This window comes from Miscanthus floridulus, chromosome 11 (assembly GCF_019320115.1).
Source record: "Miscanthus floridulus cultivar M001 chromosome 11, ASM1932011v1, whole genome shotgun sequence".
NCBI lineage: Eukaryota > Viridiplantae > Streptophyta > Magnoliopsida > Poales > Poaceae > Miscanthus > Miscanthus floridulus.
Window position 1 is genome coordinate 88,425,584 of NC_089590.1, and position 17,176 is coordinate 88,442,759.

At 46.1% G+C, this 17,176-nt stretch overlaps 1 protein-coding gene across 5 annotated transcripts; it reads left to right on the forward strand.

Moving 5' to 3' along the window:
- The first annotated feature begins 11,211 nt into the window (after positions 1-11,211).
- Positions 11,212-16,109, forward strand: LOC136491529 (uncharacterized). Of its 5 annotated transcripts, none has more exons than XR_010768070.1 (6): positions 11,212-11,344; positions 14,341-14,541; positions 14,623-14,899; positions 14,969-15,188; positions 15,272-15,586; positions 15,683-16,109. XR_010768070.1 is itself a non-coding variant. In XM_066487855.1 (6 exons), exons 4-6 carry the CDS (start codon positions 15,171-15,173, stop codon positions 15,874-15,876), a joined length of 357 nt encoding a protein of 118 aa, XP_066343952.1. In that variant the 5' UTR covers positions 13,130-14,051; positions 14,341-14,541; positions 14,623-14,899; positions 14,969-15,170; the 3' UTR covers positions 15,877-16,109. The 5 variants fall into 5 exon arrangements, 2 of the variants coding, with proteins under 2 accessions (XP_066343952.1, XP_066343953.1); XR_010768069.1 differs by lacking the exon at positions 11,212-11,344 and adding an exon at positions 13,130-14,051; XM_066487855.1 differs by lacking the exon at positions 11,212-11,344 and adding an exon at positions 13,130-14,051 and having other exon boundaries at positions 15,272-15,416.
- The last annotated feature ends 1,067 nt before the right edge of the window (positions 16,110-17,176 follow it).

The following is a 17,176-nucleotide window of genomic DNA, read 5'->3' on the forward strand; positions in this document are numbered from 1 at the left end:
TCTATAACTACGTACTCCCTCCGTCAAGGTCGTTCTGGACGTGGCCCACGTGAGATTCCCTTCATTCACTCCTCTTCTCCACTGCAACCTTCTCTTTTCTCCATGAGGCTTTTACATGTATGCCATTAAGAAAGTTTGTAATTATACACAAGTCATTAAAAAAATTGACCACACACGAGTGCCATCGTTCTGAACTTCTTTGCTCTCTAAGCCATTCCGTCGGTGTTCTATTCGTTTTCACCGTTTGGGAGTCCTGACAAGTGGGGCCGGTCAGTCAAAACGTCCATAATACCCCTCTCATCCCTGTCCTTTCTCTCTCAAACTTTCGGCCTCATGGTAGTGTCCAGCATGGCGCCCTCATGGCGGACCATGTGGCAGCGCTACTGGTGGGCTGCGTGTTCGTGCGCCGCGCCTCGGAGCTCCACGCCGCAGCTCAGAGCTTCACTCCGCCGCACGCCCGACCCGACCGCCGTCTTCTACACCTCCGCCATCCACGCACACTCCTCCTGGGGCCTCCACCACGCGGCGTTGGCGCTCCTCTCCGAGATGCTGCTGTCCCCCCATGGCCTCCTCCCCACCACACACACCCTCTCGGCCTCCCTCTCGGCTTGCAGCGGCCTCACGGTCGGGCGCGCGCTGCACGGGTACGCCGTGAAGCTGGTGCTCTCCGGTGAACCGTATGTGGCCACCGCCGACGAAGCCTTGGGCGCGCTCTTCGCGGTCAAGTCCGCGCCCGCGGGGACGGCGGCAGCGTGAGGGGGCATCCTGTCCGCGCTCCGGTCCCCGCACGTCGTCCCCTGCCTGGGCGTCCGCGCCGCGCCCGATGGGGTTGCCAGCTGCTCCTCGAGTTCGTGCCGAGGGGCTCGCTCGCGGACGTGGCCACCAATTTGGACACCGCCCCGCACGACGCCCACGCCCCCGCCACCGTCTGCTCCTCGTCGTCTGGCATCTCCTCCTCCGCTAGCGTCCGCGCCCGGCGGAGCTCCGGCCGCCGCGAGCGCGGGTGCGGGAAAGCTCCCACGGGCGCGGGCGGGCGAGCTCCGCCCCGGCCAGCCACCGCGGACGCGGACGCGGGCGAGCTCCGCCCCGGCCGCACGCACGAGAAGACAGAGAGAGAGAGAGTTTGAGAGAGAGAGAGAGGATAGGGATGAGAAGGGTATTATGGACGTTTTGACTGACCGGACCCACTTATCAGGACTCTCAAATGGTGAAAATGAACAGAACACCGACGAAATGGCTTGAAGAGCAAAGAAGTTCAGAACGATGGCACTCGTATGTGGACAATTTTTTTAATGGCTTATGTGTAATTACAAACTCTTTTAATGGTATACGTGTAAAAACCTCTTTCTCCATCGGCAACCCGCGCTGCCGCCTCTTTCTCTCCATCGGCGACCCGCTCCTCTTCTCCGCCGGCCTCCCTCTCCTCCTCCTCTTCTCCCCCGCTAGCGTGCTGGCGACACTGCTGGCAAGGCCGCACTGGAGCGGCGGAGATCGATCTGGCCACTCCCTCCTCTGCTCCACCCATCCCAGCCGACAGCCTCACCTTCCCTCGCTCCGGCGGAGAGGAGGCTGGGATCGAGAGGTTGCACGCAAGAGAGGTAGGGAGGAGGCTGGCCGACTGACCGATGGGATGGATCGGGAGGAGCCGGAATCGCTAGATCTGGCCGGTACTGGTCAATGGCGGGCGAGCGAGCGGCTGGTGCTTCCTTGGTGGGCCGCGATGCAGAGAAGACTGGTGGCGTGGGCCGCGGCCTCCCATGCGGTGATGAACGCGGAGCGGACCGGCGGCGTGGCAAGCTTCTCGGATGTGCGGGAAAGCTCCCGCGGGTGCGGGCAGGCGAGCTCCGCCCCGGCCAGCCACCGCGGACGCGGACGCGGGCGAGCTCTGCCCCGGCCGCACGCACGAGAAGACAGAGAGAGAGAGAGAGAGAGTTTGAGAGAGAGAGGATAGGGATGAGAAGGGTATTATGGACGTTTTGACTGACCGGACCCACTTATCAGGACTCCCAAATGGTGAAAACGAACAGAACACCGACGAAATGGCTTGAAGAGCAAAGAAGTTCAGAACGATGGCACTCGTATGTGGACAATTTTTTTAATGGCTTATGTGTAATTACAAACTCTTTTAATGGTATACGTGTAAAAACCTCTTTCTCCATCGGCAACCCGCGTCGCCGCCTCTTTCTCTCCATCGGCGACCCGCTCCTCTTCTCCGCCGGCCTCCCTCTCCTCCTCCTCTTCTCCCCCGCCAGCGTGCTGGCGACACTGCTGGCAAGGCCGCACTGGAGCGGCGGAGATCGATCTGGCCACTCCCTCCTCTGCTCCACCCATCCCAGCCGACAGCCTCACCTTCCCTCGCTCCGGCGGAGAGGAGGCTGGGATCGAGAGGTTGCACGCAAGAGAGGTAGGGAGGAGGCTGGCCGACTGACCGATGGGATGGATCGGGAGGAGCCGGAATCGCTAGATCTGGCCGGTACTGGTCAATGGCGGGCGAGCGAGCGGCTGGTGCTTCCTTGGTGGGCCGCGATGCAGAGAAGACTGGTGGCGTGGGCCGCGGCCTCCCATGCGGTGATGAACGCGGAGCGGACCGGCGGCGTGGCAAGCTTCTCGGATGTGCGGGAAAGCTCCCGCGGGCGCGGGCGGGCGAGCTCCGCCCCGGCCAGCCACCGCGGACGCGGACGCGGGCGAGCTCCGCCCCGGCCGCACGCACGAGAAGACAGAGAGAGAGATAGAGTTTGAGAGAGAGAGAGGATAGGGATGAGAAGGGTATTATGGACGTTTTGACTGACCGGACCCACTTATCAGGACTCCCAAATGGTGAAAACGAACAGAACACCGACGAAATGGCTTGAAGAGCAAAGAAGTTCAGAACGATGGCACTCGTATGTGGACAATTTTTTTAATGGCTTATGTGTAATTACAAACTCTTTTAATGGTATACGTGTAAAAACCTCTTTCTCCATCGGCAACCCGCGCCGCCGCCTCTTTCTCTCCATCGGCGACCCGCTCCTCTTCTCCGCCGGCCTCCCTCTCCTCCTCCTCTTCTCCCCCGCCAGCGTGCTGGCGACACTGCTGGCAAGGCCGCACTGGAGCGGCGGAGATCGATCTGGCCACTCCCTCCTCTGCTCCACCCATCCCAGCCGACAGCCTCACCTTCCCTCGCTCCGGCGGAGAGGAGGCTGGGATCGAGAGGTTGCACGCAAGAGAGGTAGGGAGGAGGCTGGCCGACTGACCGATGGGATGGATCGGGAGGAGCCGGAATCGCTAGATCTGGCCGGTACTGGTCAATGGCGGGCGAGCGAGCGGCTGGTGCTTCCTTGGTGGGCCGCGATGCAGAGAAGACTGGTGGCGTGGGCCGCGGCCTCCCATGCGGTGATGAACGCGGAGCGGACCGGCGGCGTGGCAAGCTTCTCGGATGTGCGTGTGAACGGGAAGAAGAGCAGGAGAGAGAAAATGTAGGGATGTATTGGTCTCTTTCCCCGTGTCCATTCCTAAAAACGACCTTGGGAGTACAGTCTTGTTTAAAAAAAATAAATTATAAAAATCTGTCAGTAATTGGTAAGACGAATTTATTAAGCTCAATTAATTCGTCATTAGCACATATGTTGACGTGACACCATATTATCAAATCATGAACTAATTAGGTTTAAAAGATTAGCCTTGTAAATTAGTCACAAGCTATATAATTAATTATTCATGTACGTGTTTAAACATTCGATAAAATAAACATTGGATAAAATAAGGAGTAAACTCTAGCATAAAATAAGGAGTAAACTCTAGCAGAGAAGCATAAATAAAAAACTGAGGACGACCCGCAAAATCTGCCGTACACGGTAAAATGAGCTGCAAAGCGGCCCATTAGTCTTGGAAGGAAGTGGATCCTAGAAAAAAAAACGTCAGTCTTCAGTCACTTCCCTTTGGGCTGTGAATCTGTGATACGTTTAACGAGAGTTTGGTCGGCGTCCGCCGACCGCCGCTGCCGGTCAGGAGCGGCGGAGGCGGAGGCGGTGGAGGCCAAGCAGCCTGAGAGGGCGTACCAGCGGAGGTTGCGGGCCGTACCACAAGCTTTGAGAGGAGGAGCTCGTGAAGGGAGTCAAGTATACGGCGCCTCCTCCCGTCGTTGTATAGCTTCATGGCCAATGGGCCCTTGCTGCCGATCTCCCCACGGCGATACGACGCCGTGTTGGCCATGCATGGTCGCAATCATGAGGACATGTACTACTACTCAATTGGTTCTCTCTAATCTGGCCATGGTCCCTGAAGCCCTGATTAGATTGTGGTGTCCAACAATGCTGAAAACAGCTCTGAACATGTTACAGTTTATTTTGTCTGAACTTTGTGGATTTAATTCTTCTAGTTTACCGAAATAACCAAACAAGGTGGAGCACGTGCCAATTAACTAGCGTTATTGAAAAATATGCTGACTCAGAACAATCCTAGGATAGGAAAAAAAAACTCTTATGAATCTGGTAGATAACAGAGTAACTGAAGATAAAAAAACCTCTTGTGGAGTAGGAATACGAGTCTGAAGTGAGGCATGTTGATATAAATATCATCAATATCTAATGAATAAGCTGCAGTAATTTCCTTTTTCACATACACTCAACTTGAACCTAGTGTTTTGCGTGTAATAAGCTCAAAGGCAGAGAAACACTTTGAAGTTCAGTTATTCATGTAAAGTCAACATCTAGCGTCCTTCTATCTCGGTGAAGCTCATGACATTCAATGACTGTACCCTATTGTTGCAGACTCTTCCAGGTTCAGCAAAATACACAGGTTGCATTGGTATTGGGAGCTGAATGGTTTTGTTCTCCAGCATGGACAATACTTCTGACATGAGTGGCCTACAGTTCGGACTATCTTGAACACACAAGAGTCCTATGTGGATGCACCGTGAAACTTCATCCAGCGGACAATTATCTCTAACAGATGAGTCCACAAAATCTTCGGTTTTGCCATCCTTCCATAAGTTCCATGCCTGAACAGAGAGATAATTTTCTTAGCAAGTGAATATACTTTTTTTTTGAAGAAACCAAGTGAATATACTTTCATAGGTACTCGTAGAACTGGATAGGGAACATCACCCAGTACTTACACATACTATAAGGTTAGGAAAATCCGAGATAAGATGTGGTGAGCTGATCTTTAATCCACTCACAATCTCCAACAGTAGAACACCAAAGCTGTAGGTGTCTGACTTAACTGAAAATGCACCTTCCATTGCATATTCCGGGGACATGTAACCACTGTGTGAATGAGTCACCAGTGCATGAGGTATGCATAATTCAACAAGTGCAACCAGATAACTGTACCTGAAATTTGATAGTGCAAGGGTTACTTACTATGTCCCAACAACTGGATCAGTATTGGCATGGTGCTGATCACCGCAGAGTATCCTGGCCATACCAAAATCTGATATCTTAGGCATCATCTCTTCATCTAACAAAATGTTACTTGCTTTGAGATCTCTATGAATTATTGTTAGTCTTGAGTCTTGATGGAGATAAAGAATTCCTCTCGCTATCCCTTGGATTATCTTGCACCTTGTAGGCCACTGAAGCAATGGCTTTCTTGCTGAGTTTAATAATAGGAATGTGAACAAGTCATACAACAAAGCATATATGTGCATATTTATTTTTATTTTCATTAATGATTTCATAGTGTAAGAACTTTAAATATTAATTCAGTTTACCAAAGTTGAAGTAATCTAAGCTTTTGTTAGGCAAGTATTCATAAACCAACAACTTCTCAACTTCGTGAATAGAACAGCCAAGAAGCTTAACGAGGTTCTTGTGCTGCAGTTTTGCAATCAAGACCACTTCATTTCTGAACTCTTCAATGCCTTGTCCAGAGCCCTTACTAAGTCTCTTGATGGCTACTTCCTTGGTACCATCCAACAATCCCTGCTTGATTTTCCCATTACATGATTAGACAACAATTAATTAATATTATACTTTTTTATCTTTGTAGAAACAAGACACGTTGTGTTCTTAGAGAATGATATGGTCAGGAGGAGCATGGTAGCGTGAGAAATTAACTTTGAGGAGAAGCGGGTATACGTGCCCACTCCGATGGTTTAGGAGCCATTTTTCTCGCTACCTGTTGCTGTTGCACCAACAATACAGGACACTGTTGTGACATCACCTGTTGTTAGTTCTCCCATGGCAACAATAAATGAATATGAGGAACCTGTCCTTCAGGATCCTATAGAACAAGTTGTCGCACATGAGGAAGAGCAACAACAACTCCATATAGAACAAACGCCAACTAATGAGGCACCAGAAGGTCTCAAAGAGCCAGAAAACCAGCCATTCCTGATGACTACGAAGTCTATGAATGTGAAGAATTTCAAATGGAGGGTGATCCCACCTCATTTGAAGAAGCCATGAGAAACGCTCACTCATCAAAGTGGCTTGAAGCCAGGCAAGATGAAATGAAATCAATTAGCACTAACGGTGTTTGGGACTTAGAAAGAATTCCTACAGGAGCCAAGACAGTAGGTTGTAAATGGGTCTACAAAACTAAATATGACTCCAAAGGGAATGTGGCAAGATTTAAAGCGTGACTTGTGGCGAAAGGTTTTATGCAAAGAGAAGGAATAGATTATAATGAGATATTTTCTCCAGTCTCATGCAAGGATTCTTTTAGAATCATAATGGCATTAGTGGCGCATTATGATTTAGAATTACATCAGATGGATGTAAAGACAGCTTTCCTTAATGGGGATTTAGATGAGAATGTCCACATGGCACAACCAAAAAGGTTTTGTCATGAAAGGAAAAGAACGTATGGGATGCCGCCTGAAGAAATTCATTTATGGCTTAAAACAAGCCTCTAGACAGTGATATTTAAAGTTTGATGGAACGATAAGAAAGTTTGGGTTTAAAGAGAATGTGGAGGACAATTGCGTTATACAAAGTTCAAGAATGAGAAATTCATTTTCCTAATCCTGTATGTGGATGACATCTTACTCGCCAGTAGTGATGTTAATCTACTACTGGAGACGAAGAAGTTCTTGTCCTCAAATTTTGACATGAAAGATCTCGATGAAGCTTTGTTTGTTTTAGGAATAGAGATTCGCCGAGATAGAAGAAAGAAGGTTTTAGGATTATCGCAAAAGGCATACTTAGAAAAGGTTCTAAAGAAATACAGTATGCATGCATGTAAGCCTTCACCTGCTCCTATAGTCAAGGGCGATAGTTTTGGTGAATTCCAATGCCCCAAGAACCAATTTGAGATCGATCGAATAAAAGCGGTTCCATATGCTTCAACTGTCGAAAGCTTACAGTATGCTCAAGTATGTACACGTCCTGACTTAGCTTTTATTACCGGGATACTTGGCAGATATTAGTGTAATCCAGGAATAGAACACTAGAGAATGGTGAAAAAAGCTTTGCGTTATGTGCAAGCCACAAAAGGCCTCATGCTAACGTACATAAGATCTTATTCCCTATATTTAGTGGGGTATTCGAATTCAGATTTTGTGGGAGATGTAGATGATAGAAAATCCAAATCAGGGTATGTATTTACTCTCGTAGGAGGAGCTATATCATGGAAAAGCTCCAAGAAAACCGTCACTGCATCGTCCACGATGTATGCCGAGTTTGTAACTTGTTATGAGGCCACGGGGCAGGTGAACTAGCTAAAAAAATTTATGCCCGGGTTGAAAGTGGTTGATGACATCCATAGACCACTCAAGTTATACTGCGATAATGAACCAGCAGTAACTTATGCACTCAACAATAGGTCAAGTAATGCTGCCAAACACATTGACATAAAGTTCTATATTGTGAAAGATAAAGTCTGGGATCATGCTATTAGTCTTGAGCATGTAAGCACAAAGAACATGCTTATGGATCCACTTACAAAAGGCTTACCACCCAATATGTTCCGAGAACACTTAGCCTGCATGGGTTTATGAGAAAACCTATAATTCCTGGACAATAAGGGCCCAGATGAGAATCTGTTTCAAAATAGAGAGGTGTATTGTAGCTGTTAATCTAATGATACTGACTATTGTGACGACACACGCTCATTGCGTTAATCTGTGATGGAATAGGAAAAGAGATAAGTATTTTAAGTTTAAGACAAAAGGTGAGATCAAGGGAAAGAATGTTAGGTTGATCTCTCCACCAAGATTGGCCCAACGACCAACTTGGGCCTTTATCCCATGCCTTGATCGGGGGCACCCAACCCTACATGGTTGGTGGGCCCCGTCGCACTACGCTATATAAATTGAGGGTGGGTCCTCCTCCGACGACGAATTGCACTTGGCGTAAGAGCAAGACAAATTGAGGGGCCATCGTCGCAAGTGGTAGGGCTACGTCGTCGACTGAGGAGAAGGGCAGCTGCAATCCAAGTTCGCGGCAGGGAGGAAATCTGGATTGCACGGCCAGGGACGGCGACAGGCGACAACTAAAGTAGGCAAATAAACCCTAGTTTCCGGTGGAGATGCGAACAAGCAATTCACGGGACGGTCGAACAATAGATATGGTACGTTGCTACCCGCAACAAGCAGGTCAAAAAGGGCTCTGAATCATCTCCATCTTGAGTTAAACTAGTACATTCTTATGGGTCGGCCCATAACAGGGCAGCTTCAAATCGGTGGCCTGGGTCGGCCCAAAAAGGATGGATGTTGCTATATGCTGACTGTCCACCACGCAAACTTGCAAAAGGCGATACTGTTTGAAAAAAAGATCATCTACTACCAACTAATAGGTAAGTCGGCAGTGCCACAGGTGCCGCTCTGGGTTAGACCCTCGAGAGGCTTGGCTAAAATCAATGTCAATACGACGATGTCGAAGAACTCAGGCCAAGCGGTGGCAGCAGCAGTGGCCCGTGATGAAGATGGCAATTACCTGGGGGCGTCTGTCCTGCGAGCGATTGTACCAATGCGGTGAGGAGTTTATTGGGCGAAGGGTTCAGCAGGTATGGACCAATTGTCTGGGAGATAAATGTTAGAAGGAGTTTCGCTAGAGCGGATTTCATCTTTAAATGACAGAAGTCAAATGTCGACGCCCATATATTAGCTAAAAGCTTTGTAAATTTATCGATAGGTAGACATGTTTGGTTTTTGGAGCCTCGGATGGAGTTTGTAATTCTTATCCTACTGAATAAATAAAGTTAGTGCTCCTCTAAAAAAAGTCTGATTTGTTTACCTTTTGATTTTTTTTAGGGAAGCTTACCTTTTTCTGAATTACACAAGTATAGACACAGCAGACGCTTAACATGCACGCATACGCATCTCTATGAATACACGTACGTAAACCCTAGTCTTATAAATACCTCCGAAAACCTATACCGACACATATGGAGATTGACGAAAAAAGACCGGATTTTTAGACTCCCTCGACTCTGCACCCACTCAATTTACCTTCCAGAGCATTTTTACTTGTGTGGCATCATTATCGGCCGTCCTACGTAGCATCAGGTTAGCAATAAGAAGCATTTTAACTTGCGTGGCATCATTATCGGCCGTCCCATCACGTTAGCAATAAGAAAGATGAAATTAAACTTTCACGATACTTCAAGAAAGTCAATTAGATTATATAAAAGATAATAGAAATAATTTGTCAAAACTTTTCCAAATATTTACTAAAATAAATGTACATTTAAAAATACTAAAATTTGATTTAGAGCCTGTTTGTTTATCCGCATTGGCGTAGCCTGTATCTATAGGCCTAGCTCACCCTAGCCAGGCTGAGCGCATGCAAGCTCTTTTGTTTGGTTCCTTACATGCAGGTAGCCTAGTTTGGAAAAGACGCTGTTTGGTTGCCCGTTTGAATATAAATCATACAACACGAATATATCAAAATAAATAGTAAAATATTAATTATTTATGATATTATGTCATAATAAAACTTAATTTACCTTATAAAATCTTAATTTGTTTTAAAATCACTTAATATTTACTAATTATGTGTTAATGACATTATTAGTTGTGCTAATCCTTCATGGCGCGAGCCTGGCTCGCTGGATACGAACGAATCTGCTGTTTCCCTTAGAGCCTGACTCGAAGGGCTCTTTTGCATGAGCTCGGCCTGGCTCGGCGGCACATCGAGGCACCAAACGAGCTGAACCTGCATGCGACGGGCCTGGCTGGAGGGCATGCGAGCAACCAAACGCGCCCTTAATATTAGAAAATTTGGTTTAACCAAAAAAAAATATGAAATCAGTTCACGCTTCAAGCCATCATGCACCTAGTCCGATGAACCTCTGACCCGCGTTAGAGCATCTCTCGGAGTTTTGTAAACGACTTCATATATTTTTACCTTTTATAATATTTTAGTAAAAAGAGAAAAAAAAACTACCCTAAGACAGTTTGGTAAAAGAGCTCTTTAAAAATAAAAGTTTATCAAATATCCTCTCTAACTCGTAAGTTTTCGTGTCTAGAGAAACTTCGTAACCGCTCCTTGGCTGGTATTTTTCTCGGGAGATCGAAGTAAATTGGACGCATGAGTAAATTAAAAAAAAGGTTTTAGATGAGAAAGCAGTAAAGAGAAAAAGAAACTATTAAAAATGTTTGATTGGTTAGAAATATTTGGAGGTTCCTAATATAAAATCGTATAGGAAGCTATTATAGCATACTGTTGGAGAAGTTCGCTATTTCTTTTGTTAACTTGCTGGATCTATTAATTTAGCAAATAAACTATATCAAACTGCCTTGAGCCCCTAAGCTGCAGCATTGACATGTCCCAGGCCTGTTGCAACAAGCCCACGTCCTCTACTTAGCTTATGGTAGGATAATAGGAAGAAAGAGACCCAATCAGGGATTCGGTTGGATTTGTTTTTGTTGTGAAACAGAGGTAGAAGTGTTATCCAGGGAAGAAGAGGAGAATGGAGACGGGACAGCGTGAACGGATAGGAAACAAATCCTCTGCAGTTCTGCAGAGGGATGTACTGCAAAGAAGTATCCGAATGGATAAAGAGCACCTCCAGTTGCAGAACTGCAGAGGGACTTGCAAAGCAGCAGTGGTACGTAGCCCTGTTTTTTAGATACAAAGAGGTTCTGCAAAGCCTCCCTCGAGCTTTTTTAGTTCAATCCAAAGTGTCTAAAGGGAACATCAATATTTAAAAATACATTTTTAAATTTTGTGGATCAAAGTGCTAGCTTTGACCAGTGTAAAGGCGCTCGACCGCTCGTGCATTTAACTAGACAGCGGGCTCCACCTCCAAGGCTCCATCCGAAAGAAGGGAGAAAAGAGAGAGAGAGAAATCTCTTGTCCATGCTCAGTTGCTCACCTCCGTTCTCTATCGTCTTCACTGACCTGGCGCATCGCTCTCGCCGGCTCGCCGTAGTCGATCTGCCGGCGTGTTCCTCCCATGCGTCCCCCACCGTGTTCAGGTACTTACTCCCTCTCCCTCCCTCCCTCCCTCCCTCCCTCCCTCTTTCTTTCAACCAGCGATCCAAGCAATCTCAGTTTAGGGCCAGATCTATTATCATCATGTTTGTTTGGTTTATAAATCGTATTTTTTCGACCAACGAACCATATTTTTCTCTTACAACAAATCAGCTAATAATACTTTTAGCCATGCCTTATCAGCCAAGCGAACCGAGCATATATTTTCAAATTGCATTAGGCCTTGGCTAATTGATGTAAAGGACATGGACACATGGTTAATTTGTTGGAACCTGGTAGAGATCGGACCCAGAACAAACACAACGAAAATTATGTATATCTAACTTCCATCTGATTTTTACGACCGACGAACTTCCATCCTGCATAGTCGCTTCGACGGAGAGAGTATCTGATTCTGACGATCCGACGAACTTCAATCTGTTTAGCACAGTCGATTCGACGGAGAGAGTATCATCTGATTTATTTGTTTAGTTTGCTGGGTCGCCCTTGTTCGGAGTTCGGAGGGCAAGTTGGCCTTCTGTTCCATCTTTGGCACGCAGTTGGACTTGCAATAATATTTGAAATTGTTTGAACTAACCTGCCCTGGCTATTCAACTACAGAACTGTGGATGAATTGGTTAGATGTTAGTACTAACTAAACTGCTGACGATCTAATCGCCTAGAAGATCTGGACATTTAGAAAACCTTGTACAAGTAACATATATCAGTGAAGGAAAAAGTCTACTTAACCCCCCACCTTTCATACTTGGTCTACTTCATCCCCCCACTATAAAACCGTCTGTTTTACCCCCTGAACTTTCTAAAACCGTCTATTTTACCCCCTGAGTGGTTTTCAGCGGCGGGTTCGCTACAGTAGCACCAGGTCTGCAGTAACGTTTGTTTTGCTGCAACGTCGGTAGGTTTGAATTTTCTTTTTTTATTTATTTTCGGTGAATTTTTGAAAAATCATAGTAAATCATAGAAAAATCATAAAATGAAAAATCAAATTTTGTTGGACTCCACATAAGTAGATCTACATAGTGAATATATAATACGGTATGCTTTAGTACAAAATTTTTACTGTAGCCTTAGATTAATTGGAAAATCTAATTTTGTCTGTAATTAATTGGAAAATCTAATTTTTACTGTAGCCATTGAAGCACTTTCTGTCGTCCTTGGTTATCTTGGATTGGACCTCTTCTCACCACGAGATCAAATGGGTTGGATCTTCGGCCGGGAGGATTATGCTCGCATCGAAGTGTTCCCAATGTAGAATGAGATTCCATACTGCTCTTTCTTTGCTCCTATCAACATTTGTCATTATTTTCTTGTTTCCATGTTTGGAGCACGATTTTTTTCTTTGCTCCTATCAACAGTTTTTTCTCTCCTTCCAGTGAGCAATACAAAACAAAAAAAGATGGACCCTGAGGAGGAGGAGCTTTCTAATTCTACGGCCAAGATAACTGATGATCTAGTAGTGGAAATACTGTCCCGGTTGCCATTCAAATCCTTTTGCCGTTTTAAATGCGTATGCAAATCCTGGCTCGCTTTCTCGTCCGATCCTCACTACTCCCAGAAGCTGCCCAAAGTTCCAACTGGTTTTTTCTACCAAGATCGTGACAACTCTGCTGTCCAGTTTGTCAGTCTGTCCAAAAATGATGAAGGCATTGATGGAACTCTTAGTTTCTTGCCACATTATGAACAACTGAAGTTTATTGACTGTTGCAATGGCCTAGTCCTTTGTGAGTACAGGAGCAGCCATACTTCTCCCGAATTTCGCTCATTGTGTAACCCGGCAACACGAGAGTGGAGAATACTTCCTGATACTCAACGAAAGTCAGACAACTTCTGTTATAAAACAATGTTGTGCTTCGATCCATCACGGTCACTGCACTTTTGTGTCTTCCACTTTCATGAGGAGCGTGGCCCTACCAATCCTATGCTTGCTGGTACCAGGAAAGTTGAGATGTTTTCGTCTCGCAACTCCATGTGGCTTGTATATTCTGATTTGTGGGATCCTGAGTATTTTGGCGTCACGGTTTATTGCAGACCGCACCTGTTCCTTGATGGATTCTTGTGTGCCCATTCAGATCGTGATGTTTTGGTGTTAGAGGAACTGAAGGCAGAGAACATCGATGTACTACCCTCTAATTGGACAACTGAGTTGCCACTCCACAGGGAAGACTGTTCTGTGTATGATTGCACTTGCACTTGCACTTGCACGAGAGGCTGCCTCGGTCAATCTTCGGGATTCTTACACTATGCTATTTTTTAACACTTTTTTGTAAACTAATTTTAAATATAACACTGTTTTTTTTTCTTTCAAAACTAACACTTTTGGCCGCGCCTGTTGTCATGGCGCGGTCAAACGCCTGTGCCGCGCCATGCATGGTGGCGCGGTAGGGAGGATGATGTGGCGACGATCGGGGCTGCTGACTGGTGACGTGGCAGCGTCTACAGCGCCACCAATCTTGGCGCGGCAGTGACGCGCCCTGATCGGTGGCGCGCAGAGCCGGAAAAAAGGCCCGCGGCGTAGTCCTGCCGCGTCCACCGCGCATTCGCTCTGTCTGCCCGCCACGTCCACCCGCCTAGCCGCCGCGCCACGCCCTCCCGCCACTGCCAAGTGCTGTCGGCGCCTGGCCCTCTGTTACCGCCTCTCTCCCTTCCCTTCCATTCCTAGGCCACCTTCCTCTCTCCTCGGCCTCGTTCAAGGTAATAACGTACTTTTTATTTTTGTTTGAACGGTGGATTAGAATATTATGAATGAGAGTTAAGGTTAGGAGGAAAATTATATTTGGGACCTATGGGCTATGGTTTGGAGAAAGAGATTAGTTTGATTTTACCAATGTTAAGGATAATTATTTAGTTAGAAGTATTTTTACTATGTATATTTTTGTTGCTATAAGTGTTGGTTATATTATTTGAGTTACAATGTAAATGATTATATTTTACATTAATTTGCGTTGTTTTGATTGATGTTTAATTTGAACCGTTTTATTAGATGGAAGACATGTTTCGGGAGCAGTTGTGGCGAAAACGGGGTCGTCCTAGAGAATTGTACCCCGACGAGTCTAGCAAAGATGCCTCCGTCGCTCCTAACCTTCATGTCCCTAACTGTGACTGTGGTTGTCCGACCGATGTGTTTCAATCGAGACATCCGGACACAGCGGTTCGTTGCTTCTACACATGCGGTCGTTTTAATGTAAGTAATTGTTTTCATATGTTTTTTTTCTTCATTTGTATTACTAGGTTACTAATATTTTATTAGAATTTTGTTGTGTAGGCCCATAAGAGGTGTTTTTTCTTTCAATGGATCGACGATGTAGACAAGTTTGACCCCATGTATCTCCTTTTCGACGATTGGTGGAGAGGGCGACATCCACGAGAGCATTTCGAGCGGTGGGTTCCATCTCCTCCTAACCTCCTTCCAATGACGGCTAAGGAGAAGCACTTAGCCGCTAGTTAGACGACTCGAGAACCTCCTTTGTGCGATTGCGGAGATCGAGCTAGTGATAAACCCTGAGAATACATTGGAGTTTGTGTGTCCAAACAAGTATGAAGTAAGTGCAAAGTGTATGTGTTGAAATATTGAGCTATATGTGTTCATGTACTAATGTCACCTTATTTAGGTGTTTTCAATGACGAAGTGTCGTTTCAAGGAGTAGGTTGTATGGTCCTAAGAATCAATGGCCAAAAGAATCACCAAAGGCAAAGCAAAAGAAGAAATAAAGGTTAATTTACAGAGCACCTCCAGTCAAGTGTGAATGTGGTGTTAAATTCAACTACGGTCTAGTCTCTTCGGAGCTTGGAATAGTCCATTATTGCGGCCATATGGTTGACTATGATGAGGTTGGTTATTTTTGTGGTAAACATGAAATCGTATTTTGTTTCTTTTGCTAAGACATATATGATATAATTTTTCGTTTGAACAGAGCGCTAGAAAATACAGGTGGGAATGTTATGATTGTCAAGCTAAGTTCTTGGATGAACTGAAGGGGAAGCAAGTAATTGTACGGAAGAGAGGATATGGATCTGACTACGTCAACCTATTCATTAAACATCACAAAGACAAAATGCGTGAGTTTGCTAGACAGCATGGTATTTGTAATCCGATCAATGTTGGGCTTAATAAATGGGGATTGGAGAGATGGATGATGTTAGAGGAGGAGAGGGCAAGGAAGGAGGTAAGGAAGAGATAAGAGTATAGATGCAGATCTTGAACGAGCATGTTGTTGCATTATATGTCAGTGAGTGCTTGAAAGTCTTTTTTTGTTGCCTAATTGCATTTTATACATGATTACATTTTAATCGCGTTGCTAACTGATTACATTTTATACATAAAGGGATTGGATGCAGCGAGGACCATGACGAAGAGGTGGCTCATGCAAGGTATGAGGAAAAGAAGTTAGATGAGCACAGAACGCGAGCTGGTTGCACCATTCAATCACCGATTGTGTTATCCGATGAGGGGGACGAGGATGAGGACGACACTGCTAGACTGAGCGAGCTCGTCGCTCTAGCAGAGGCAGGCTTGTAGGCGGAGGAGGCTAAGGACGACACTGGCAGACTTAGCGAGCTCATCGCTCTAGCAGAGGCAGGCTTGCAGGCGGAGGAGGATGACGATGCGTTCTTCACTCAGGCCGCAGAGGTCGCTTACTATAGGCGAAAGGTAGATCAGGGCAATGCAGGTGACCCTAGCCACAGCAACAGGGTTGTGGTAGAGGATTGGTACTCGGACAATGAGTTGCTTACTCTATATGTTTCTGACTGAGGGTTTTTGAATTACACCGTGTATGAGACCTTTCATTGTGTTGTCTTGTTTTTCATTTGAACTATTGATGTATTGTACCCATGTATCATATACTCGGATTACGCCACGATCGATCTTAAGTGATCCCATCCGTTTGTCACCCTTCGACCTATCCGTTTATCGCTCTCCAAGTTTTTTTAATAATAGCGAATGCGTTGAGAATTTCTAAAACAAACAAAATTGATGCGCCAACCCTAAGCCCAGGTTCTGTCTATGTCCAGGTTCTACCACGCCATAGCCCACAGCATGGCACTGACGCGCCAAGCCCCACGGCGTGGTAGGACCTGGACACAGACAAAAGCTGACCAGCCTCAATTCCAACTGAACGGGAGGTGTTGTCGGTGCTGTAAACAACTACAAGTGCTGTCCGCGACCGTGCGCAAGTTGAAACGAATATAAAGCAAATAAATGGAGTCCGTGCACAAGTTGACAAGTTCCCACATAACATTTTTATTGGTTCATGAGTCTGCAAGTTTCGAACGACAATATTTGTTCGACATACGTTCGACATAACCAACTAAGTCCTAGGAGTGTAAGGATCCCTCGGACACCTCTTGGAAACCTCCTCGTCGTAATCCACCTCAAGAAGGGGGTACATCTGGTGTGGCGTGGGAGGGGCCATCCTATTACAAATTGATAAACAAAGGGTTAGAGTATTTAAATTAACAATATTCAAATTAACATTTTGTAGCATTGCAAAATTTGAAATACTTGGTATGCAATACGAACACAATATGAAAGCACCTGTTGCCCTCGTCTTCTATACCTACTAGCCTTGTAACCAGGGTCTTTGTAAACGGAGCAAAGATTCCTACCACGGGTCTTGTTGAAGTTTCCCCCTCCGTACATGTCTTCGTCGTACCCTCTCATAGCATCCATACCCCTCTTGAGTCGCTTCTTCTTCCTCCTACCCTTCCCTACTTTCATTAGATCCGAATGCGGCATGTAGTCATAACCATTATAAGGTGGCCACTATGTCGGGTCAAGGTATGGCTCGAAGCTCATCTCTCAAATACTAACGGTGTTC